This window comes from Dipteris shenzhenensis, chromosome 33 (assembly GCF_047967505.1).
Source record: "Dipteris shenzhenensis isolate YYH24624 ecotype China chromosome 33, Dip_SZ_1.0, whole genome shotgun sequence".
In the NCBI taxonomy this organism is placed as follows: Eukaryota; Viridiplantae; Streptophyta; class Polypodiopsida; order Gleicheniales; family Dipteridaceae; genus Dipteris; species Dipteris shenzhenensis.
The window spans coordinates 14,258,666-14,283,644 of NC_141628.1; the positions used below are offsets into that span (position 1 = coordinate 14,258,666).

Below are 24,979 nucleotides of genomic sequence, written 5' to 3' on the forward strand. Positions count from 1 at the left end.
AGTCAAGATTTTGTAATTCCTCTCAAAGGAGGCTGGGCAACAGCAAGAGCAATCCATAGTTCAAATATGAGCTGATATGGTCCATTGAGCAAGGAGAAAATGCAAAAACTTAGTCAGTTTAGGAGAAAACACTATTTTCTCACTTGATGAATGTGTTGGACTGAGTTTAGGAGAAAACACTATTTTCTCACTTGATGAATGTGCAAAGGGACTTCTCTCCTTTAGAGCCACATATTGTTAAGACAGGAGTAAGGGAAGGGAAGAAAAATAAGACAAAGTGACAAAATAAAATTTTAACGTTCGTGACATTATGATTTGTGGTAATTCTTCTTGAGCTCAGCTGGAACCTTACTCTATCGTACTTTATTACGTTTCTCTGGCCATAGTTTGGAATGGTCCAATGGGTCTCGTAGGTTGTGACATGTATATGCATGGCCTTTACACAGGGCAATGGTCTTCTGAGGCCTGAGAAGTATCAGTAGTAATTGCATGTATGGATACATGACACGATGGAAGCCAAGGATAGTTTTCAAGTCAAGCACAATAAATCACATTCTATGGTCTGATGCATGAGGGGAGCAGTAGCTATGGATTACCAGGTGGGACATCCCATTATCGGTGTAGTTTCCCAACTAGGAACAACTTTATCATGCATGGACAGATGACTGACCAGCGATGATGCAAAGGATTATATCGCCCCCTATAGGAGTGGTTTCCCAAACTAAGAATAACTTCACCAAGTTCTCCATGGATTGGTTCCTATACCACCTTCTTCCTTACCTCTTTTTCTCACCCCAGTGTTTGTTTCACATGTTCTAAGAAAAACTTTAATTTATAAAATTGGATTTATGAATGCATATATGAAACAAACGCAAGGTATGATGTTTATATGCCAAGTTCCTGTGGTAGCACAAGTGAAAGCCCAGCAAAGAAATCAAACAAGGTGAAGACTACTCAGAGGCTGAAGTACAAGGTGAAGAAGTCCCCAATTAAGAGGATTTGGGAGAAGCTGACTAGTTATGCATATGCCAAACAACTAGGTTTTTTTGAGTTTTTATCTAGCAATTTGCATGTATATGGTGAAGGTGATTTCTTTGTTCAGAAAGACTAATTTTTTGTAAAGGGATTAGACACTGCCATTAAATTGGTAAGACCTTCCCAAATGGCCACTAAAACCAAGATTGACATTGAGGGTAAAGGTTTTCATACTTGGCAAACCAAACTGAAATTTATTCTCATGAAAAATGGGATCTGGAATGTGGCTAATGGTAAAGAAAAGAAACCAACCACTAGGGAAGGAGAAGCTTTATGGCTCCCTAAGCACGAAAAGGCACTAGCCATAATTACTCTTGGATTGAGTGATTCTTTTATCCACCACATTGATGGTTGTGAGATTGCCCATGCTGCATGGAGTCATCTTGAGCTTGTCTCTGGAGCACAGGGGAAGTGTTCCATGTTTAGCTTGCTCATCAAATTCTTTATTTGAAATTGGGTAGAGGAGAATCCATCTCTTCACATTTAAACTCCATGAAGAGCATACCGACTCAGTTAGCTAGCATCAAGTTTAATCTTGATGATGAAATTGTAATTGCTATCTTACTCAAAAGCCTAACTTAGGAATATGGCACTATTGTCCCTACTCTCACCAATATATCAAAGATTAGTTTGGTAGAAATTGAGGCATCCCTCTTGGAAGAGGAAAGGAAAATCAAACAAGGAATGACTACAAAGAATATGGGGCATATTTGGCCAAAAGCAACTTCAAGGGATCCACCAGCAAAAGATGAAGTGCAACTTTTGTGGAAAACCTAGACATTTTGAGAAAGAGTGCTATGCAAAGAAGAAATGTTCAGCAAACCTTGTGGAAGAAGTAGAGTAAGAAGAAGAAGAAGAACCAGAGGATGTTAAAGGTCTCACTGCTATCACCACCCAAGTCAATCTTGACAAGGGTGATGACCCATATGTTTTCTAAGTTATTTGTGTGTGTGGTCAATAATGGTTCTCTGCCATGGATAGTCCATCCTTAAATGATTATTAGTCCTTTGTTTGAGGTTTTACCTTGTTGGACCCATGGGGATTTCCATACATAGTCATTGTCCAATCCTCCAGTTGTAAACCAAGAATCCTAGGAGTGAGTCATAGGTTGGGGCCATGTGTGTTGCCACATGAAGGTGGGCAAGCCATGGAGCATCCCATGTACTACTGCTGAGGGATGAGGTCATCAATTTGTGGGGGGGTATGAAGGATAAATTGATGTAATGGGGTGCAGCAAGGGGTACAAGCTCTGTGTGAGTTTGTGTCTCACCACATGGTGGTTAGTGTGACTAAGTTACGTGGTAGAAGGTTATATTAGGTGTGATTGAGAGATTCATGGTTCTTTCAAAGGATCAAATAGGTATGAAAAGAAAATTTTTTTGTCATTGCGAAACACTCTCAGTTAAAGGTTGGTATAGGGAAAAACACTCTCCATCAAAGGTTGGTATAGGAAAGCATCTCAGATTCGGTATATATTGACCTTATGAGTCGATATACACCAACCATTAACAAGTCTATCAAAGGTTGGTATATATCGACCTTTTTAATCTTGCCATATGTACTGATGATTAGCACACCGCGTGCGCTAAACATCAGTGCTTAATCGTCAGAACAAGGCTCGTGTGCAGTAGTGAAAGAGGTAAGCAATGGGGTAGCAAAGAGGCATGCACATACACATGCACTATACACATGCATGCTCACATGCACACACATGTGCATGCATGCCCACATGAATAACACATGTGCACATGTGTGTATACATGCATATATGCAAGGAAATCATATTATTTATGTATTTATACATTTGTAGCTATGCATATGCTCAATATTTTTCTAAAATCTTAATAAATTGAAAATAAAATGATTTACCAAGGTATAAGGTATATATTTAGTCATGAGTATATGCTTAGTAGTGCTCTAAATTCTAGTTTCACATTATTATATTGGAGTGCAATTGACACAGGCTTAACTTAAATTTCAATTAAATTATGCACTACATTAATGCATACTTTCACAAAATGTTTTTATTTAGCATTCATACATTATTGACAATGCTTCTAGCTTGACTTGATCAATTGAAAAACCAATAAAAACATTCAACTAGATCACATCTTGGCACTCAAATTCACATGATTGCATTTGTATTTAACAACCATAATTTGTACAATAGTATAAAGTGGACAACTTTTTGGTTATTCACACATTCTCAGGAGAAGCATAGAATGTGCCTTGCCAAATACGTTACCTTCTTTCATTTGCCTTTTAAAAGTATATTTTGCTAAAATTTTCTCTACTTTTAGTTGCTTATTGCTCATAAAAGAATCCAAAAAAATATCTCACATAAAGATCTCAAATGGGTAGGCCTTTGACTATCCTTGATGGATTGTAGTGTTCAAAAATCATGGCCTTCCACCTGAGGAAAAATAGCATTAGTTATTGGAAGTAGAGATTACAAGGATCCAAATCAAGAGGGTCATGATATAAACTAAAGCCGTTTAATTTCATAATAAATTATTCGATTGTATGCTTGAAACCTAGAAGACCTTGTAGAAATATTATACCATTCGAACTCGCATGGGTAGACCCTTAACCATCCGTGGTGTAGGGATACTAAAGCTATCATCTGATGATGTGGTCTCCCAACTGAAAGAACATATAAAGTACTTTCTAAACATATTAGCAATTTGTCTAGCTTGAAAATCTTATGAGGTGGGAGAAGAAATAATGTAGCAACATGATCTAAAAGGTGAGAGACAAACCTGTACAATGTTACAAGATAGTGGAGAAACACACTAACTTCCAACCTTGCTAGGTGCGATCCAGCACAATACCTTATGCCCCCACCAAAAGGTGTGAAAAGATTGGTATTCAAAGAAGGTTCCTAAAAGTCAATGTAATACATTATTCTTAGCTTGAGTTATGCCAAGTTTACAAAAAATACAAAGATAAATTTTAAATAATTTACGACTCATGTAATACATATATCTTACTTACTTTGTGTGTGTGCGTGCATGTGTGTGTGTGTGTGTGGGCATGAGGCGTTGTGCGTGTGCATGTGCATGCGTGCGTGCATGCATGCCTGTGTGTGTGCATGCATTTGTGTATGTGTGTGTGTGTGTGTGTGTGTGTGTGTGTGTGTGTGTGTGTGTGTGTGTGTGTGTGTGTGTGCATGAACATGCACACTAGTACCTGCCAGCGCCAAGGGTTGAACTCAAGGGGATTCGAAAACATCTTAGAATCAAAATGAGATGCATTGAGAGCAATGAACACAGCCCAACCTTTAGGAATGAAAAAATCTGTAAGCAACAGAGGAATATGCATGGTGAGCTTGAGATTTAATTTTGATGCATCTTCCATATTAAGATTCTCAAATAGAAAAGAGAGAATGTGCCTTACCTTTGAAATGTATGTCTTGAAGGGCTTTTCGTGGAATATAGGGTGCTACATTTGTGAGCCGTAAACTCTCATTTATCACCTACATTTTCAAGAGTAGGGAGGTTAACTAGATGCATTATAGATCACACAATGTTAAATTAGAGCTAGCATGTAGAACCTCTTGTATAAACATTCCTTACATAAATTGAATGGAGACAATGCTATGATAACAAAATCACATGTATTATATGCATGTAGTTATGTTTTCAAAAGCCACTATAGACCACACCATCGAGTTAGAGCTAGCACTGTGTAAAATCTCTCTTGTAGCTCAAATCCTAACATTCCTAAGACTATGGAAACAATGCTATAACATACAAAATCACATTGTTTACATACATTTTGGGTGAAACGCATTTCTTGGTAGTCATCCCAACTTAGCTTCCTGTTATCCTTAATCCTGGTCAAGCGAATTCTTTTGTGCTCTTCCTGCATCCAGAAATTGCAGTTTGTAAATTTCTTTCCCCTACTCAAATCCCTCCCCAAACAAACGCATAACCATCTTAGTGAAAGTCAGCCACTCCTTGTATATTTAGTTTAGAATAGGCCTATACCTGTAGTTCTCGCAATGCCTTTGGATTTTCTGTAAGGAACTTGATCGCCATAGTCAAGAGCGATGAAGTACTTTCGAAGCCAGCAAATAACATGGATAACGCGGTGTCCAGTATTTGCTCCTCAGGACAACATGGTCCTTTCACCTTATCGGCATTTTCTCGCAATAGAGAATCGAAAAGGTCATTCCCGTCGAGCTGAGGGCGGTCCTCATTTCTCCTCTGCTCCAAGAGATTTCTCAGTACTTTGAGAATATTTGCTCGTGCCTGCATGGCATGTTCCAGTATTCAGTATAACCCAAGACACATAATCAGCATACTGACGGGAGAGAGAGAGAGAGAGAGAGAGAGAGAGAGAGAGAGAGAGAGAGAGAGAGAGAGACGGGGCGGGGGGAGGGGGGGAGTGTCACCTTGAGTGCGATCCTAAAGTTTGACGCTGGCAGATCGAAGGGTAAGCTCCCCAATCCTCGAGAAATCTCACCGTAGTTTTTCCGCAAGTCTTTGATCACGGGATCTTCTACGTTGATACCAAATAACTTCGTAGCTGCGACATTGGAAAGAAACTGCATGATAGGTAAGATGGCAATTAGTGGCAGTGCCTCTGTTGCACATTCCTCGTTATATTTAGTTGTACAACTAACACGGCCGTTCACGCTCTCGGGAGAAACGTATATCGATCATGTTATAGTCCGATTTAGACATTGGCCTCACCTTAGTGACCTCATCCTGCGCATAGATTACGCCCTCTTCTTTCCATGGTTTCAATACGCGAAGAGCGTGATCTTGAATGTCGTCGAGAAATTTTTCCTTGAGCTCGCCAGGTTTTAGGAGAGAGACTGCGCAGTTATAGAGTCTCTTGTGTGCAACGCCTCGCAACTCAACAGAAGAGCGGAATAACTTCCTGAACGACATGGGAAAAGAGCTCTGAAGGAGATTTCCCTCGTTTTGCAGCAAATATTTGTTGAGCTCTGCATCCGCAGACACCACTGTGTACGTTCCAAGGATGCTAGTCTTGAAAACAGTACCATACCTGGGAATGTGAAGCAGACGCAACAAAGACGATGCATTCATAATCAAAATGTTGTACAGGGAATGGTGATTTGTGGAAGAGGCTTGACTATGAGTATATTACCGTTTAACCCGGCTCATGATGAAGGGAGGAGCATGTCCGACCGGGTAGTTAGAGAGGCCAAACTCGACAGTTTCACCAATGATTGGCCAACCGAAGCTGCCGGGTGGCACAGAAGCAAGAGCTTGAGAAGAATGGAGGCTGAGCAACATACAACGCAGCTTGTCACGGAGGAAGTAACCGATGACAGCCAGGAAGAACAGAGCTGTGAAAAATACTTGGCTCCATGCCGTAAAAGCCGAATTTCTGAAGCTGATAGGCATTGACATGATACTGGGCAGGAAATCTTTCAAGCTAACGGACATCGACATGTTACGTACTGGGAGGCTCTCTGTGAGACACCCCAATGTCTCTCTTCCTGTCTGTATCTATAACTTGCTTTGTCTATCAAATTGTCGAAGGCGATGGAAGAGGACTGAAGCAATTCTCCCTTCCCAAACTAGGTCTCTCAGGCATCTCCTTCAGTACATATAACAAGCTCGCCAAGCCTCAAAATCAACGGTCAATGCTGGCGGTGCTAAGATTCTCTATGCTTTTTGGACCCTGAGTCCAATTTCAGCTACACTCAAGCAACGACCGTGATGAATGACTTTTGCCAACGTTTTCCACGAGCAACAAGGAGTAGTGCAACCAAGTCAAAGAAGTGCAAAAGAAGCGTCTCCAACGCGGTACCGATGACCTTTCATTTTCTTCTTGATCTGTACTGCAGAGCTGACGGGAAACATAGTATCACAGTTAACAACGATCAATCCAGCGGGAGAAAGGATTGTGCCAAAGAAGACATCTGGAACACGTCTCCCAACAATGCAAAACTACGTGAAGCACTTAGCATAGTATCACAATTATCTACTGGAGTAGAGTGCCATATAAAAGTCAACTAAGGACTGAGCCAAAGAAGACACGTCTCAAAACAGCCAAAGAAGACACGTCTCAAAACAGTGCAAAACTACGTGAAGCACTTAGCATAGTATCACAGCAATTATCTACTAGAGTAGATTGCCTTCCCTTTTATAAGAACTTCACGCTCTTGTACATCCATATGTCATATGTGAATCTCATTACTAACATTGTTCATGTGTCATATGTCACGCCTTTGAAACTTTCCATTCTCTCAAATCATAGATCTCTCGAGCATTTTGGGCAGAGTCATAGAGTGGATCCTAGAGATTCAAACCTTGAGAAGAATTTTGGGCCTCATAGATTCCTCACAAGAGATTGAAAGTGATCATTTTGACTTGCTTCCAAGGTAAGTAGGACTTTTGGCATTATGGGAATAGAAAATTGATATTCCGATCCCATTTTTTCCAATTCATTGCAATAAGTATTGAAATAGTAGTTGAAATGTCCACTCAAAGAGCATCAAAATTCTAATTGGGTAAATCTAGCCAAACATGTGAATGATGAACAAAGCTTTAAAATTGTTTAGTACCCAAGTAGTGTTAGGATTAGGGTTAAAGCAATGACCCGTTAGAGCTAGTACCATTTTTTTACTTTAAGAAGAAAAAAGATGACTCATTTGAGGGTTCATAAATTCTAAATAATGTTCTTCAAAGTACTTTTATGGATAAGAATCTTAAAAAGTACTACTAGTATTTCTAAATTCACTTAAATTTCTCCAAAACATTTAATTGAAAAGTAGTAGTAAAAGTAGTGTTAAAGACACTACTTTTAGTACCACTATAACCATGCCTCAACCCATTAACAAAGGCAACATCCATATAAAATTTAAAAAGTTTATGTGCATAGTTTTAGACTAGGGAAAACTTGGCTAGGATGGTCCCAACATGTTCTACGTTGGCTCTACCATGATCTAGGAAGAACTTGGTAGGATGGTCCCACCATGTTCTATGTCCCTACCAAGCTTAGTGCCACTTGTCACCCTAGATACCAATCACCTTAGTGCCTAGATAAAAATGGTACCAATCCATTAGAAGGTAGGTATCATAAGTCTAAATGCAACCAAACTTTGTAAGATCTTGGTTTTCCCTATTTTGAAGATAACACATACAAATAACAATTTAAAAGTACAATTATGTGCAACATAATACGTCTTTCATTCATTGACCTATATGCTACTAAGAAATTTGTGTCCACAAAGAAGAAGACAATATTAAGCAATTATTATTTGCAATATATAAAAAAGGAAGCAATAAAAATTTAGTCAAAGAAATTAGAGTAAGGTTGCATCTTTTACCCCAACTTATTGGATACCTTATAAGAATACCCAAGGTAACACTTGTGAATATTCCACTTTAAATGTTAAGGTTTAGCACATCGAATTTTTAAAAAACTTGTACTGGTAATAACAAAGCCAACCCCAAAAACTGCCCTTGCCAATGTAAAAATAAATCTTCCAAAACCATCCTTGCCAATGGGAGGTCCATGGAAACCACCTCCTAGATACCACCCTTGCTAGGTAAAGCAACACAACATAGAAGCTCTTTTTCTCCCAAGGAAGAAAAATGAAAACCCCCCTATCTAATAGCTCTTTTTAACCCCCAATCTAATAGCTCTTTTTCCCCAAAAAAGTAGTATGGCATACATTTTAAAAATTATTCCTAGCTTTTCACAAAAAGAATCCAACATTTTCTTGCTTGTCTTGTGTCACCATAGCATTGAAAATGATTGCCACATGTCATCACAACATCCACTTTACTTTCCTCTATAGAATGTGTGAAATTAGACACATGAGTCTATGTTTCACAGCCCTTAGAGCAAGTATTCTAACCATCATGCATTCTCTCTCATCTATGATCACTTAACAAGGTTTTGTAATCTTGGGATCAACAATTTTTCTCTCCTTGTTGATGAGCATTGTATCTATGAATTAAGACTCATGAGTCAAGCAGTGGTAGTCTTTGGAGCAAGTTTTCTTTCTTCTCTCATTCTCTTGATTCATGTCCTCTACCTTTGTGTCTTGTCTATGGTTTGCTAAAAATCTTTCAATTCTTACACCACCTCTCCAATAACTTGCACATGCCATGACTTTGTGTATTTATGTATGAAGAGTCAATATAGTCCATGCCCACTATTCTCGTCTCATCCTACATGAAGTTCCTAAAAGAAGAGAACAAGTGATCCTTAGCATAAAAAATTCAGCATTGTGGATATTCCAAAGTAAGAAAGTTAAAACAATAGGGAAACAACCTTGTAGCTCAGAAGCACCTCCACTAGTTTAAGATGCTTCTTTTCTTATAAACAAAGACCATGGAGCACATATTGAGCATGTGACTATAAGTTCACATGGTATAGGTTGCACATCTCCTCAAATCGTGCCATTAATAGTCATAGAGTATAGAGAGAGTGTCAGAGGCCATGATAGAAAGTGAATCAGATATGAGGAGGGATGAGGAGGAGCATGTGTGAGTAGGGGGTAGGAGAAGCAAGAGGAGTACTAGGTATGAGCATGAGGGAAGAGGAGCATGCATGAGTAGGCCTAGATGTGGGGGATTGAGTTCTTTGATCAGAAGCCATAGAAGACTTAGATGATGAACACTAATCAGAACTAGATGTGGGGGATCTAGTTCTTTGATCAGAGGCTATCAAAGACTTATCACATGATGAACATTATGGTGTTGATGTGTTATTAGAACATAATGTAGAAAATTCATCTCATAATTTGGACAATTGACTATGCAATACAAATTCATTATGCTATACTCTTCTCGTATACTATTCATAGATTATGTTATGGTCTAAATCTAGCTTCTTGTATACTAAAGTTCTTACACCCAATTTCCATGTAATAGACTATGCAAACTTAGAATGTATTTTATCAAAGTGAGATGCAAAAATTTGCAAGGCTACAATATCAAATTGTCATAAGCATAGGCTCTTGTTTTTAAATTGTCATAAGCATAGGCTAGAATATCAAATTGTCATAAGCATAGGCTCTTATTTTGACACTTATGTGCCACAAAATATCAATAAGTCTTTTGACGCTTTTGTCCGCCCACGATTTTGTTAAAAAGTATCAATAAGCATATAAAAGGGTCCCGTATTGTAGTAGTGAGCCATCATCCTCAAGCCAATAATCATAATCTATGTCATACTAAAGACCTTGTATTAATGATTAAATACTACCATGAAATTTAAGACCAATGATATTGTTGTGGAACTCACGTCCTCCCTCATGTGGGTGTTCTAAAAATGTACATTTGCTACTCCTCTATATAATTTCAGTCATGTTTGGATGCATTTCTCATAGCTTCACACATGATGAATTTTTTTTCTCTCAATCATTCATTGTCTTATTGGAAAATGTTCTTTTCATACCACTTCTACTATGCCTACATTGGTGTAGCATCTTTCTGAAGATACCATTTCCAAAAATGACCAATTGTTCTTCCAAAAGGTTCAACCGACAACTAGTTCCATGCAAAATAGCTTCTAAGAAGCTTGAATGCAAAACCTCTTATCCATTGCAAGCTGATGACAAACATAAAATGACAAATATCTACTCGTACTCAAGTTTGATGTCTGCTTTTAGAGCCAAATTTTGATATTATAATTTCTAATACCAACCTATCATCATTTACATCAAGTGGTTTTGAAAACCTAAATTCCATTGTCAAGTCACTAAATTCAACTACCTACTCAATTCTTGCCTCTACTAGGGATATTTCTTGAAGAACCTATAGAGTGTGTTGAAACATTTTATGTCAACAAGCATCGTCTATGGTCACCATGGATGGGATGACCAATATGCCTACATGGATACGATCCACACTTGGAGCATATTTGGGACAACGTATTAGGTCTTGCTTGTGATTGGACACCTTTATTAAAACTATGATAGAATGTTTAAACATCTAAGAAAGGGCTACACTCCCCCTTCCCAACCAGCATTCAGAGAAAACTTAGATATAATGCCAAATTAGGGAGGTCCATAAATGTTAACATAGTTTTCCCTCTTGCAGTGGCTTAGTTGAATCTATAGCTCACTTCTTTTGGACTTCTTAGCTCAGTAGGGAAATATAGTTCATGGTCTGAAAAGTGATGCTTCCTCCCGACGGCATCCTTGCCCACCATGGTTGCTTCGATGAGGACTCCATTGCTGCCATTGTTGCCATGGATACCCTCTAGAATCAATTCGGGTTGCTCATGCATGACATCACCTCCAGAGTTCCCCCAATTTCTTTTGTCATCTCTGACACTTTTGTCATCTTTTGTCATTATCGGTCTCTTTATCCTTGATTGATATTCTATGCTCGCAAATGACTGCATTCGGGTGTCTTTAGTTTTAATGAGTTTTGTGTGGTCGGAGAATTTGCAGATGAGCAATGCAATGTTCTAGAAAACGTCCTCTTAATTTGACTAATTGTCTCAGAGTGGATAGCTTCACCAAGCTTGTGGAGTGTGTGCCTGGCTTGATCCCATTTCGCACATCGAATCTAATATCCTTCTTCCAAGTGGATGACGCATATTTTTTATAGTTTTTGGTGCATGACATGAAGTGCACACGGGAAGCAATCTAGAATCTAGGAAACAACCTTCAATGAGCTTGAAGCGAGGCCCATCAACACATTCAAGGAAGATGTGTCATCGTTCCTCCCTTAGAAGAGAGCTGGGGTGGTGAGTAATGGCTGGACAACCAAGAGGAGAGCTCGGTGCTCTACATATCATTTGACAGTTGTCAAATAGAGATTATGTGAGGAAAGAGGTAGAGCCATGCAAGGAGAGTACCAAGAAGCGAGACAAACATTCATGTCTCTCTCTCTCTCTCTCTCTCTCTCTCTCTCTCTCTCTCTCTCTCTCTCTCTCTCTCTCTCTCTCTTGCTTCTTCTCTCTCTTGTCTTTCTCGCTTCTTGGTCTCTTCTTGCATGGCTCTCCCTCTTTCTCCACAGTCTCTATTTTGACAGTATATCATATGATTTCAAACTCAATTTCTAGACCTGTGATGCCACTCCACCAACAGTTGCTCGATTCTGTTCAGCATGCCACTCCACCAACAGCTGCACAATTTTATTCATGCTCCCATGCTGCCTGCTTGCCCATGGCAATAGTCAAGCTCCTTGCCTCGTAGGATCCACGTAATGATAAATATTGATTGCTTTAGTTTGTCCATAGTGGGTGGCACGAGCCCTACCTGCCAAAGATGACTTTCCTATGCCAAAGGTGCAGCACAGCATGCACTTCACATATGTGCAATAATTTTCCTCATATGTGCACAAGCGGTGCAGTGGTAAGAATGCACATAAGTGAAGGTGAGGTCATGGTTTCAAGCACCTTCATGTGCAACGTTTACACAAGTGTGAAAACTTTTTTCGGCACTAGCGAGCATGGAGTGCACCCACACAAACCAATATTTATCCTTACAGCATGTTCCCGTGCCTCCCTCATCTCAACCCAGTGGGTGTTACAATGCTATGCCTAGCAGACCAGAATCAAGTTCCCACGTGCCCAGCAATGCCTACTGTGGTCTACCATTGTCAAAACACCACTGGAGAGGGAACCTGCAATTCTCTCATTCATGAATCTAGCTGACAAGTGGAACACACACGTTGCTATCACTCTCCTCTTCCAATTGCCCTAAATAAGACCACCGAGGTAGAAAATGGCAACTCAAAGGCAAAAAGCCAGCAAGGTTCAAAGGCACGCCAAACAGATGTGTGTGTGCAGTGAGTTCTCCATAGCTACGACTTGCTTCACCACATCAACACTTGCAATGAATTTCAATGTTACGTGTGTGTGTGTGTGTGTGTGTGTGTGTGTGTGTGTGTGCATATTTTTCTAATAGCCTGATACTCGATCTCCTTTTCATAAGGGGGGAAAAAAAACAACACTAAAAAATTGACATTTAACCTACCTAGAGCAACAAAGGAGCATGCAAATTGTTTAAGGATCTTGAACCAAGAAAGACAAAAGTAATACCAAGTAGAATGGCTCGCAATTCCATAAGGATCTATCTGAAGCAAATATGTAACACTCAAGGTCATTCAAGATTGATGGAAACCACATACTCCATCAATGAATCTCGAATGCGAGAGGCCCTAGGTGAGTCCTCATCTACAGAATAAGCAACATATCAACAGATCATTCATATCAAGATCAGGAGCTTCGTCCCTCTCTTTATCATAGTCTAAGGTTAAGTTATGAAGGATGCACCATGCGGGTACATGAGCTTTACATAGCACATCCTTATTCTTGATTGGGTCCATCAAGATCTTCCACGTGTTCTTCAGACACCCAAAGGCATGCTCCACCACAATGCATGTTGATGATAGAAGAAAATTGAATTGTGCTCGTCTCAAGACATCAAGCAAACGATCTTGCTTGTATGGTATCATAAGCCAAGGCAAGAATGCAAAGCCACCATCTCCCCCAATGTACTCTCTTAAATTGTGTCCTCCCACGACCATAGGTGCACCTGCCAACCATTCCCCCCCTTGAAACTTTATAAAGAATCCACTGTTGTGCAAGACATGCTTGTCATTATTACATCCTGCCCATCCTACCATGATGTCCATGACCCTCATGTTTGAATCCACTATGGCATGTACCACCATACTATAGTTCTTATCTTTATCATACCAATGTGTATTGTTCTCCTTTGCTAAAAAATCTAAAAGGATGTTCATGCAATCAATTGATCTGCAAGAATTTGGAAACTCGCAGAGAGCACATAACCCTTCCTTCACCTCGTCCGTCTCTGACTATGTCTCTAGCTAATGCAACCGATGGGCTGCCCAAACTCTCAAGGCTTTGATAAACTTCCACACAAATCGATAGGCAGTAGACCTTCCGTATCCAAATTTCATATATGTACTTGTAATTATGGCCAGACGGCCAAACACAGCATGCAAATCAACTTTCCTCTCCACAGAAAATAGTCACCTAGGCACAGAAAATAATCACCCAGCTACATCATGTAAGCCAGTAAAAATTGGACCTTGTTTAAGATCATCTCACAACATGTCACAAAGGCTGGTAAATAGCCCAACAAGAAGGCTCAACACATCTCGAAACCTAGCATCATCAGTAGGACAAACAAGATATAGTGATTCCACCTATGGATTGACTAAGGTTTAATGTACCATGTCCCTACATTTGGGTCATTCAGCTACTGGCAGATCAAGGAAATAAATCCTAGTACTTGCTTCATGTGTTGATGGTGGAGCAAAGCCATTTGCCCCATGACATCATCCTCTTGCTCAATTTGATTTTGTGATGTGAGTAGTCCCCACATGTGCCAACAGCTTGACAACAACAATGCTATGGCACTCAAAATGAGCTCATGACTGGTTTTAGAAATGCGAGCCTCTTCCATGTTTATTTCTACTTCCCTAAGTACCATGCATGAGTTAACAAAAGGTTACTAGTCCTATATAATGGACATGAGTTCTCCATGAGTTGCTCTATATAAATTCTATCCCAACCTGTTCAATTTATAGCAGTCCTTATGAATATGCAAACTTTTGAAGGATTGGGGACGAGCATTTTCCGAGCGAAATCTTCCGAGCGTCCGAGCGAAGGAAAAAAAAAGCTTCCAACTATGCAAAAATATGACAAAAATAGATAAGAAGAAAACATAGTTTCACTTAGAAATATGAAAAGTATTATAGGAATGCCTATTTTATACATGAATATTTATGTGAATCTTTGGGAATGGTGAGAACATAATGGGATGGCTTTTGAAGAAACCCACATGTAGAGTAGACTTCTCTATGAAAATTCCCTTATGATCCTTCTTACAACTTTTTACTTAATAGGGGGTGACATTGAAAAACCTCTCTCAACCTATCTTCATGAAAGGGTTTCTCCAAAGAAAACTCATTGAAGCAAGCCATCAAGGTAGTTTCGCCAGCGAAACCCCTTTGAACAAGGTCTTTCAAGGTAGTTTCGCTGGCGAAACTACCTTGGACAACACTTTTAAAAGTGACATAACTTTCACATCCAATGTCCAAATATAGTCATTCAGCCACTCAAATTGATCGGAAAACGCCATTTGAGCACATCTATGGGGTTATATTTTGAAAAAACTTGCATATATAGTATTAAATATTACATGTATTTTATGAGAGTGATATATAAGCCCAAGTTAATATACTTTTTTAAGGTAATAACAAGGGTACAAAGGGATGTCTATGAATAAGAAGATTTATGTTATGTAAAAATGAATGAGTGACTAGTTTGTATAATTTTATGATAAAGGGATCTAGTTCTAATAAAAATAAAAGTGTAAAAACCATATTTCCTAAAGAAATACTATTTTTAAAATCTCTTGAAAAACACGCTCGTATAAACCTGCTCATAGGTTTTTGCTCGTAAAATTGACGCACCCGGAAGGATTGTACCACAACTTTACTCAAGCAATTTTATGAACTTATATGCAAAGGAGATTTAATTTTCAATACACACAAGGCAACGATGAATACATAAAAGAATCAAGTCTCAACAATATCGTGACATCTCAAAACAATACAGATATGGCATGAACAATATGTAGAAGAAAAAAGTCTCAACAAGCTATTTCTTCTTAGCAAACTTCTCTACAACTACTGCAAGCCTAATGCCAATTCATAAATTGACACTCACGCTCTCCTTATTCACTTCTATTACCTTCTTATGCCTTTATTACATCCCCTCTCCATTTCTTTGAGGGATTTCATGAGGTTCACATTTCCCTCTTGAATTTGTTGCTCAACCGTGTGTCTCTTTGTCTTCTTCCTCAATCTAGTGGATAAGGATTTTGCCACGCCCACAAGGTACCCTTCTACATCAAGATCATCATCAACTTCAGAGGTGGGTAAATTCGGATGGGACCTTGGTGGTGTTTGCTCCTCAGGGCCTACATGCAATTTGCAAAAATGTATTGAAGAGCTTGAGGAGGGATATGCTTAGCTATTTCAAAGTAAAGAAACAATCATATACCGCCGGATCAGTCCTTTAATTTGGTACACCTTGTGGATTCTATCAAGATTTATCCCCTCACTCACTTGCGGGGGACACAAGACACTTGCAAGCTGCTTCTCGTGTCAAAGTGAAACCTGAACAATGTAATTTATGTATATTTTCTGGGGTAGGAGAAGCAAGAGGAGGACTAGGTATGAGCATGAGGGAAGAGGAGCATGCATAAGTAGGCCTAGATGTGGGGAATTGAGTTCTTTGATCAAAAGCCATAGATGTAGATGATGAACATTAATCAAACCTAGATTTGGGGATCTAGTTCTTTGATCAAAGGCTATCAAAGACTTATCACATGATGAACATTATGGTGTTGATGTGTTATTAGAACATAATGTAGAAGATTCATCTCATGATTTGGACAATTGACTATGCAATACAAATTCGTTATGCTATACTCTTCTTGTATACTATTCATTGATTATGTTATGTTCTAAATCTAGCTTCTTGTATACTAAAGGTCTTACACCCAATTTCCATGTAATAGACTATAAAAAATTAGTATGTATTTTATGAAAGTGAGATGCAAAATTTTGCAAGGCTACAATATCAAATTGTCATAAGCATAGGCTCTTATTTTCAAATTGTCATAAGCATAGGCTACAATATCAAATTGTCATAAGCATAGGCTCTTATTTTGACAGTTATGTGCCACGAAATTCCAATGAGTCTTTTGACGCTTTTGTCCACCCACGATTTTGTTAAAAAGTATCAATAAGCATCTAAAACAGTCCCGTATTGTAGAAGTGAGCCATCATCCTCAAGCCAACAATCATAATCTATGTCATACTAAAGACCTTGTATTAATGATTAAATCCTACCATGAAATTTAAGACCAATGATATTGTTGTCGAACTCACTTCCTCCCTTGTTCTCAAAATGTACATTTGCTACTCCTCTATATAATTTCAATCATGTTTGGATGCATTTCTCATAGCTTCACACATGATGAATTTTTTTGCTCTCAACCATTCATTGTCTTATTGGAAAATGTTCTTTTCATACCACTTATACTATGCCTACATTGGTGTAGCATCTTTCTTAAGATACCATTTCCAAAAATGACCAATTGTTCTTCCAAAAGGTTCGACCAACAACTAGTTCCATGCAAAATAGCTTTTGAGAAGCTTGAATGCAAAACCTCTTATCCATTGCAAGCTGATGACAAACATAAAATGAAAAATATCTACTCATACTCAAGTTTGATATTTGCTTTTAGAGCCAAATTTTGATATTATAATTTCAATACCAACCTATCATCATTTACATCAAGTGGTTTTGAAAAGCAAAATTCAATTGTCAAGTCACTAAATTCAACTACCTACTCAATTCTTGCCTCTACTTTTCAACGAGATGGGGATATTTCTTGAAGAACCTACAGTGTGTTGAAACATTTTATGTCAACAAGCATCCTCTATGGTCACCATGGATGGGATGACCAATATGCCTACACTGATACAATCCACACTTGGAGCATATTTGGGACAACGTATTAGGTCTCGCTTGTGATTGGACACCTTTATTAAAACTATGATAGAATGTTTAAACATCTAAGAAAGGGCTACACTGCCCCTTTCTAACCAGCATTCAAAGAAAACTTAGATATAATGAATATTAGGGAGGTCCATAAATGTTAACATAGTTTTCCCTCTTGCAGTGGCTTAGTTGAATCTATAGCTCACCTATTTTGGACTTCTTAGCTCAGTAGGGAAATATGGTTCATGGTCTGAAAAGTGTCGCTTCCTCCTGACGACATCCCTGCCCACCATGGCTGCTTCAATGAAGACTCCATTGCTGCCAGTGTTGCCATGGATACCCTCTAGAATCAATTCGGGTTGCTCATGCATGACATCACCTCCAAAGTTCCCCTGATTTCTTTTGTCATCTCTGACTCTTTTGTCATCTTTTGTCATTATCGATCTCTTTACCCTTGATTGATATTCTATGCTCGCAAATGACTGCATTCGGGTGTCTTTAGTTTTAATGAGTTTTGTGTGGTCGGAGAATTTGCAGATGAGCAATGCAATGTTTTAGAAAACATCCTGTTAATTTGACTAACTATCTCAGAGTGGATAGCTTCACCAAGCTTGTGGAGTGTGTGCCTGGCTTGATCCCATTTTGCGCATCGAATCTAATATCCTTCTTCCAAGTGGATGACGCATATTTTTTATAGTTTTTGGTGCATGACATGAAGTGCACATGGGAAGCAATCTGGAATCTAGGAAACAACCTTCAATGAGCTTGAAGCAAGGCCCATCAACACATTCAAGGAAGATGTGCCATCGTTCCTCCCTTAGAAGAGAGCTAGGGTGGCGAGTAATGGCTGGACAACCAAGAGGAGTGCTCGGTGCTCTGCATATCATTTGACAGTTGTCAAATAGAGATTATGTGAGGAAAGAGGTAGAGCCATGCAAGGAGAGTACCAAGAAGCGAGACAAACATTCATCTCTCTCTCTCTCTCTTGCTTCTTCTCTCTCTTGTCTTTCTCGCTTCTTGGTCTCTTCTTGCATGGCTCTCCCTCTTTCTCCACATAATATCTATTTTGACATGATATCATATGATTTCAAACTCAATTTCTAAACCTATGATGCCACTCCACCAATAGTTGCCCACTCCACCAACAGCTGCACAATTTTGGAGCTGATGACGTGAGTGGGGATGTCATAGTAGCTGCACAATTCTAGACCGACTCTTGGGCACTGATGACGTGAGTGGGGATGTCATAGTAGCTGCATAATTCTAGACCGACTCTTGGGTGCTGATGACGTGAGTGGGGATGTCATAGTAGCTAGTCCCTACTATGCATGATGGAGTTTATGGTTCTCAACCTTATGAGTAACTATCATGAGATTGAAACTGCACTATGTTGTGTTTTTAGAGGATGAATGAGTCAAATGCCTCATCTATGTCTATGTCCCCAAACATGGTTTTATGTGAGCTCAACTTGTAGCCTAGCATTGTGCGCTCGTAGAGTTGCAATCTCTTAATCTTGGGATGTAATTCGAGCTTGCAATTCTTCTGCGGTAACACCGTGTTGATGGAGAGGTAGGGTGCCTGTGGCTAGTTCAACCAAGTCACTATGTGCTTGTGGAGGTTGAGACATTGGCTCTCTATTCTCAATCCTTGCTCTCTTGAACTCATCTAGTTGTCCCCTTCCTATTCTTGATAGGTGATGCTTGTCCAGTCATTGTCAACATGTCCATGCAATACACTCATGCACTTGTTGAATGAAGAATATAAGAATATGTTGATTATTTGGCATATTTTTTTCCACCTCTATGAACCACCACTACATGCACCAACACAATGTCTTGCATAATGATTTGCATGAGCAAAACATTTTGCTACATTTCTCTGAGCCCACCTCAGAGGTGTACTTAGGCATTTGTGATTGGGGTATGATGACATTGGCGAGCACTACAAAGCATTATCTGCTTGCGTAGAGGAACAATCCTACTAGCGAAAAAGCTTTTCGCTAGAAATATTGTCATGTGGCACTACAATATTATGGCACAGACCCCTCACATTTTTCAGTTGAACAAGATATGTGCGCAATGTTGTGCCACCTTTTGAAGATGATGGACATTTGTGTATCATGTACTCCTATGGGTCTAGCGCAATCTCTATTAGATAAGCTACAATGACTAGCTAAACATCGAAAGTCTCCAAATTTGAAGTAGTTGTCCTTCCACATCTAAGTTTTGAAGCATTTTTATATTGCATGGAGATGCAGACTACAACTCAATCCTAACAACTGTAGATGAATGAATATTGCTTGTGTACTGCCATTCTGAACACTTGTATATTTTTTAAACATGACACTCTTTGCATATATTTTAATCCATGATGAGTAGTTTCAATATCATTTGTATATTTTAAATTCAAATACTTTGTGGATCGTATCAATGCAACTACTTGATGTTTAAATTCTTAATCAATGGTGTTTACTTTTAAAAGTCCAACATACTACATTTTATATTCCATAGTTCAAGTGATAAGTCCCATGCAAATAATGGACCATATGATGTGTAATCTTGTATCTCTTAAATATGTTATTGCACTGTTACTGGATTTTAAATGTATTTTTGCACGCTCTTAATGCAAAAAAGCATCATATATTTTGAAGTTACAAAATGAGCATAGAGGGAGCCTATGTTTGTGTAAATGAAGAATCCCCCCAAGACATTCCAAACCCCCCAACAAGTTGTGTGCGTCAAGAGCCAAATTTGGGTGAGCAAGTTAATCATGTCAAGGCACAAGTGATCTTGAGTGAGCGGAGAGAGCTGCTAGGAAAGGAGAGTCTAGGCACAATCTGCAGGTCCCATAGAGGATGACACGATGATGGGAGAGCCACTTAGTCTTCGAGAAGTGGATGAGCTATACCCATCAAACTTCGTAAGAAATACAGTGATTCTTTGATCTAAAAATGCAAGAAACAAGGATTCGGAACAATCAAACCTTGCAAACTTGAGAGATAAAGCTTTAGCTCACATCCTAGTCCAACATGGATAGATCAATAGCACTGAATGATGCCCGAGTGTTGGATGTCTCAAGCATGCGGCCTCTTCCAAAGCTTTCTCTTGAAAATCCTCGGGTGTCTTTCCATGCTTCAACACCTTACAAGCATAAATCTTTCTGGAGTCGAATAGGGGGACGCGGATATTGTGTAAGTTAACATTTTCACACTAGCCTATGCTAACTACCGCATGTGGTATGAATCACATATCTCATCATTAGAAAAGCACGAGTTGGCCAATACAACATTGCATGAGGAGTATACTATGTGTGCATTGTGTTTTTGGCATGGTTGTACTGGTGTTGGAAGTGGTGAAGTTAAGGCGACCACAAGTGTAGATATGGGTGAGCGTTTGGGGAAGGGAAAATTATATGGATGTGTGGCAAGAAGCACAACTAGACATGGAATTGATGGCATAATTGGATGAGGAATTGAAGGTACAAAATCAGGTTGTGATTGTTTGGAAGATGTTACACAATTGAAGGAATGTAATGTGGTAGTGAACATGATGGAGTATGTGATGGTGGACCTGCAATGAATGGAACAAATGGTTGTTGTGTATGTGGATCAGGATATGGGGGAGCATGTGCTACAAATGGAAGAAGAACTGCAAGATGAAAAGGAGGATGTGGAAAGGTAGATTGTGGGGATGTAGTGGGTGCTTGTGGGTGCCAGGGATGTGGGTGCACTGGTGGAATGGAGGATGAGGTAACTCCTTTGCCTTTGAAGGAACATCATGCACTCTTGATATATGTTAAATTTGGACTGTATGGCCGGGCCCTCCCACTTTGTGTCATAGGTAGTGATGTCTGATCTATCTGACCAAGACATCATCAACTCTCTAGGACAAAGTGGTGCACATACTAGAAGCCATGGTCATTAGAGAAGACATATGGAAATCATTCATGCAAGAACCACAATCCATGCTCTACCATAGTCGCGATATCTCGCATGTTGCTTTCACCATTATTGAAAGCAGTCTCAATGATGTCCTAGTTGACGTCAAGAATTGCACATTCTCATTCTTAAAGGCCTTCTTCTAAGGTTGAGTGGGATTTAGATGCTCAAACTTTCTCTTCTCATTGGCGTGAGCCATCCAAATATGCAACACGGCTATAACACAGAATTTAAGACCGATTCAGTGCTAGCAATGACAAATACATATGAAAGAAATTCCATAGATTTAGAACCCCACAGATTGACATACCCTACTGTCTATTGAGTCATGTATTAGTGTATGATATAAACAACCAAAGCTCTAAAAAAATTTGCATTTCAACTCAAACAACAATACATGACTCTCAAGAGAGATGCGTACTAGTTTAAAGCTTTTGAAAAGTTCAGCATAGACTGACCATTTATGCAAACACATCTAAGACTAAAGTTAGATTGGAATGGACAACTATTGAGAGAGAGTTAATTCCTAGACTAAAATTTTGTACAAACATCTCTGAATATTAAACTCGGATGGCATCAAACAACTCTCAAGAGAGAGAGGAGTGCCAAACCAAGTGTTTATGCAAACATTTCTACATATTAGACTCAACATGCACCACACAACTCTTGATACAGCGGACTAAGCATTTATGCAAACATATCTAAATATTAGACTCAGACTCCATCGCACAACTCTCAATAGCGAGATGAGTGTTAGGCTGATATCCAAACATATCTAAACATGAAACTTAGACTATATGACACAACTCTCATTAGAGAGATGAGGTGTTAGACTAAGATGCAAACATATTTAAACTATGTTAGTAGTTTCAAGCCATGGGATTATGAGAATGCATATGTTCTTGCCCAAAATTTTGAGCTCATGCATAAGGATCAAGGATCCAAGTTAGTCAACAATAAGATGTTCCCAGGACTCTATGCTAAGAGATGGTTGAAGAAGGTTGACGGGAAGAAAAGGAAGAACTGAATAACGAAGGTATCAACAGTCATAGTGGTTTCTTGGATGCAACGACCCTAGCAACCTATGTGAAAGAGAACCGGTGTTCTCATTGTCATGTGCAAGGCCACAAATAATATGATTGCTTGCACTACAAGAAGCTCCAAGTATGTCAAGTGGTTCATCTACAGCTTTGAGTTCTCCGAATACAACCTCAGCGGTTATAGAGGATATCAAAGATGACAAAGGGAAGCCTTATAGATTTCCCACTATGTTTTATTCCTGCAATTATATCGGTAGCCAAAAGGTCCTCATGCTTGCAGATTCAGGGATGAGAGCATATCATCTCCACACCAGAGCTAGGTTGACCCTCACCCCCATTGCCTTGCATGGGGCATTCATAGAACAATACAGAACCAGCAAGGAGGCATTATTGTAGCCATTTTGATGATTTCACAATGGGTAGACACTCAATCCCTTAGGATCACACACACGTAGGCAGAGGATAACATCTTGGGAGCACGATGGTGGTACATTTGACCCAACTATTAGATCCAGGTTTTGTGGACAAATTGATGTAATGGGGTATACCAAGGGGTACAAGGCTTGTGTGAGTTTGTGTGTCACCACATGGTGGTTAGTGTTGTGGGGGTTAAAGGTCACTGTGTCTTTACCACGGTTATGTTCAATACTCAAACACATATATAAATGAATGAAAAAGAAGATTAAGGTGTTCTGCACCCACCAAAAACTTGTGTGGCTCTCTGTTTCTCTCTCTCTCCCTCTTATGTTCTGCTTCCGTTGAGAGCACTCTCAACTAGTATCAGAGCCCGAGTGATCTAGCTGAGTGTGTGTGAATGCATGGAAGCTCAACAGCTCTGTGGGAGAAAGGAGAAGCTCTGTGGGAAGCTTTGTGGGTGATTTTACTTACATCCGAGTGCGCAGAGACCTTGAAGGAACCTTTGGAAAAGTCAATTTGGTTTTGCGAAGTGGTTTTGAGAGCCTGTTAAGTGTTTTCAAAGAAAAAGACATTTTTTTAGCTTTTCCCTATTCTGTTCGATGACAAAGACTCCGTATTGACTTGTAGAGGCAACCATTGCCTCCTTTTGGTGTCCATTTTACTTCAGGAGCTTGGAAACACCTTCATTCTTGAATTTGGGATCATTTCGTTGGATTTCTGACTCATTGTGTCAGTTTCAACGTTTTTCTGCCCGGGTGTTGGAACTCCAGTTTGGAGCAACCATTTGCAGATCTGTCAATTTCGGTGGACTTAGGAGGTCCTAAAACTTCTATGTTGCTCATCATTCGCACTCCGGTGGAGTTTACAAATAGTTCAGTTTCCAAAAACTTTTTTCAGTTCGTGTGTTGGACCCAGTGATTATGACCACGATTTCCAAAACCATCTATCCCATTGCATTTCCGATGCCTAAAAACCCCTACCTATCAGTTCTTACATGATTCGATGAAGTGTTTTCAGAGTTATAGATCTCTGTGTATTTGATTTCGTCTCTCTGTTATGCATTTTTCATTCTAAGGTTTTGAAACCTTAGATTTATGCCACATGGCAGTGGATAAGTGTTGATTCCCATTTCTCACTCATCGGTTGGGATTTTGGAGTTCCAGCAGAAGAGAGAAATTTGCAGATTGTCTTGCTGAGTCCGATTATGCAAAGGCGCCCATGTTTTGAGGCATCTCAGGTTCTATTTTCAGTAGCGGTCATTGCCATAGGACCATGATTTTTTGAGCATAGCTTATGCAAATCACTCTGGTTGCAGTTTGAGCCTTGTGCGCTCATTCGTGGTGTGCATTGGGTTGCAGTGGATGATTAATAGGCCATTTGGATGCATTGTGTTGACTCTGTGCCAACTCTGTGCCAACATGAACTTATGAAGAAAGAGAAGGTGTTACAACTTTGTGATACAATTTTGTGTTACAACTTTGTGTTACAACTTCTAGACACAACTTTGTGTTACGACTTTGTGTAACAACTTTGTGTTACAAGTTTGTGTTACAAGTTTATGTTACGACTTTGTGTAACAACTTTGTGTTACAAGTTTGTGTTACAACTTCTGCATGAAGAGAGAGAATGTGTTACGACTTTGTGACACAACTTTGTGTTACAACTTTGTGATACAACTTTGTGTAACAACTTTGTGATACGACTTTGTGTTACATGCAGAGAGAGAAGCTCTCCAACTTGTATAAATACCCCATAATGGAATGAAGCCCACACTCTTGGGGCATTGTGTTGAGTCTACATTGGTATTCCAAGCATTTGTCTCAAGTGTCCATGCTTCCTTGCACTACACGTCCAAAAGCATGTCCTAACCTTGCAACCCCTCTCCTCCAACCCTGCAACCCACCCTCTCCCTCTCCTCCTCCCTCCTTCTCCTTCCTCCTTCTCCTCCTCCTCCCTCCTCCTCCTCCTCCTCCTCCTCCCTCCTCCTCCTCCTCCTCTCTTCTCCCTCTCCCTCCTCCTCTTCCCTCCTCCTCCTTCCTCCTCTCTCTCTGCC

General features: G+C 39.5%; 1 protein-coding gene across 2 annotated transcripts; it reads right to left on the bottom strand.

The window, feature by feature from the left end:
* Positions 1-3,169: 3,169 nt before the first annotated feature.
* Positions 3,170-6,575, bottom strand: LOC147879725 (steroid (22S)-hydroxylase-like). Of its 2 annotated transcripts, XM_087371911.1 has the most exons (11): positions 6,369-6,447; positions 6,154-6,291; positions 5,733-6,051; positions 5,432-5,584; positions 5,025-5,288; positions 4,810-4,899; positions 4,432-4,510; positions 4,225-4,331; positions 3,795-3,916; positions 3,597-3,678; positions 3,171-3,448 (listed from the first exon to the last, which is right to left on the bottom strand). In XM_087371911.1, the coding sequence occupies exons 2-11, from the start codon at positions 6,168-6,170 to the stop codon at positions 3,428-3,430; spliced, it is 1,254 nt and encodes a 417-aa protein (XP_087228037.1). In that variant the 5' UTR covers positions 6,171-6,291; positions 6,369-6,447; the 3' UTR covers positions 3,171-3,427. The 2 variants fall into 2 exon arrangements, with proteins under 2 accessions (XP_087228036.1, XP_087228037.1); XM_087371910.1 differs by having other exon boundaries at positions 3,170-3,448; positions 6,154-6,575.
* Positions 6,576-24,979: the final 18,404 nt, after the last annotated feature.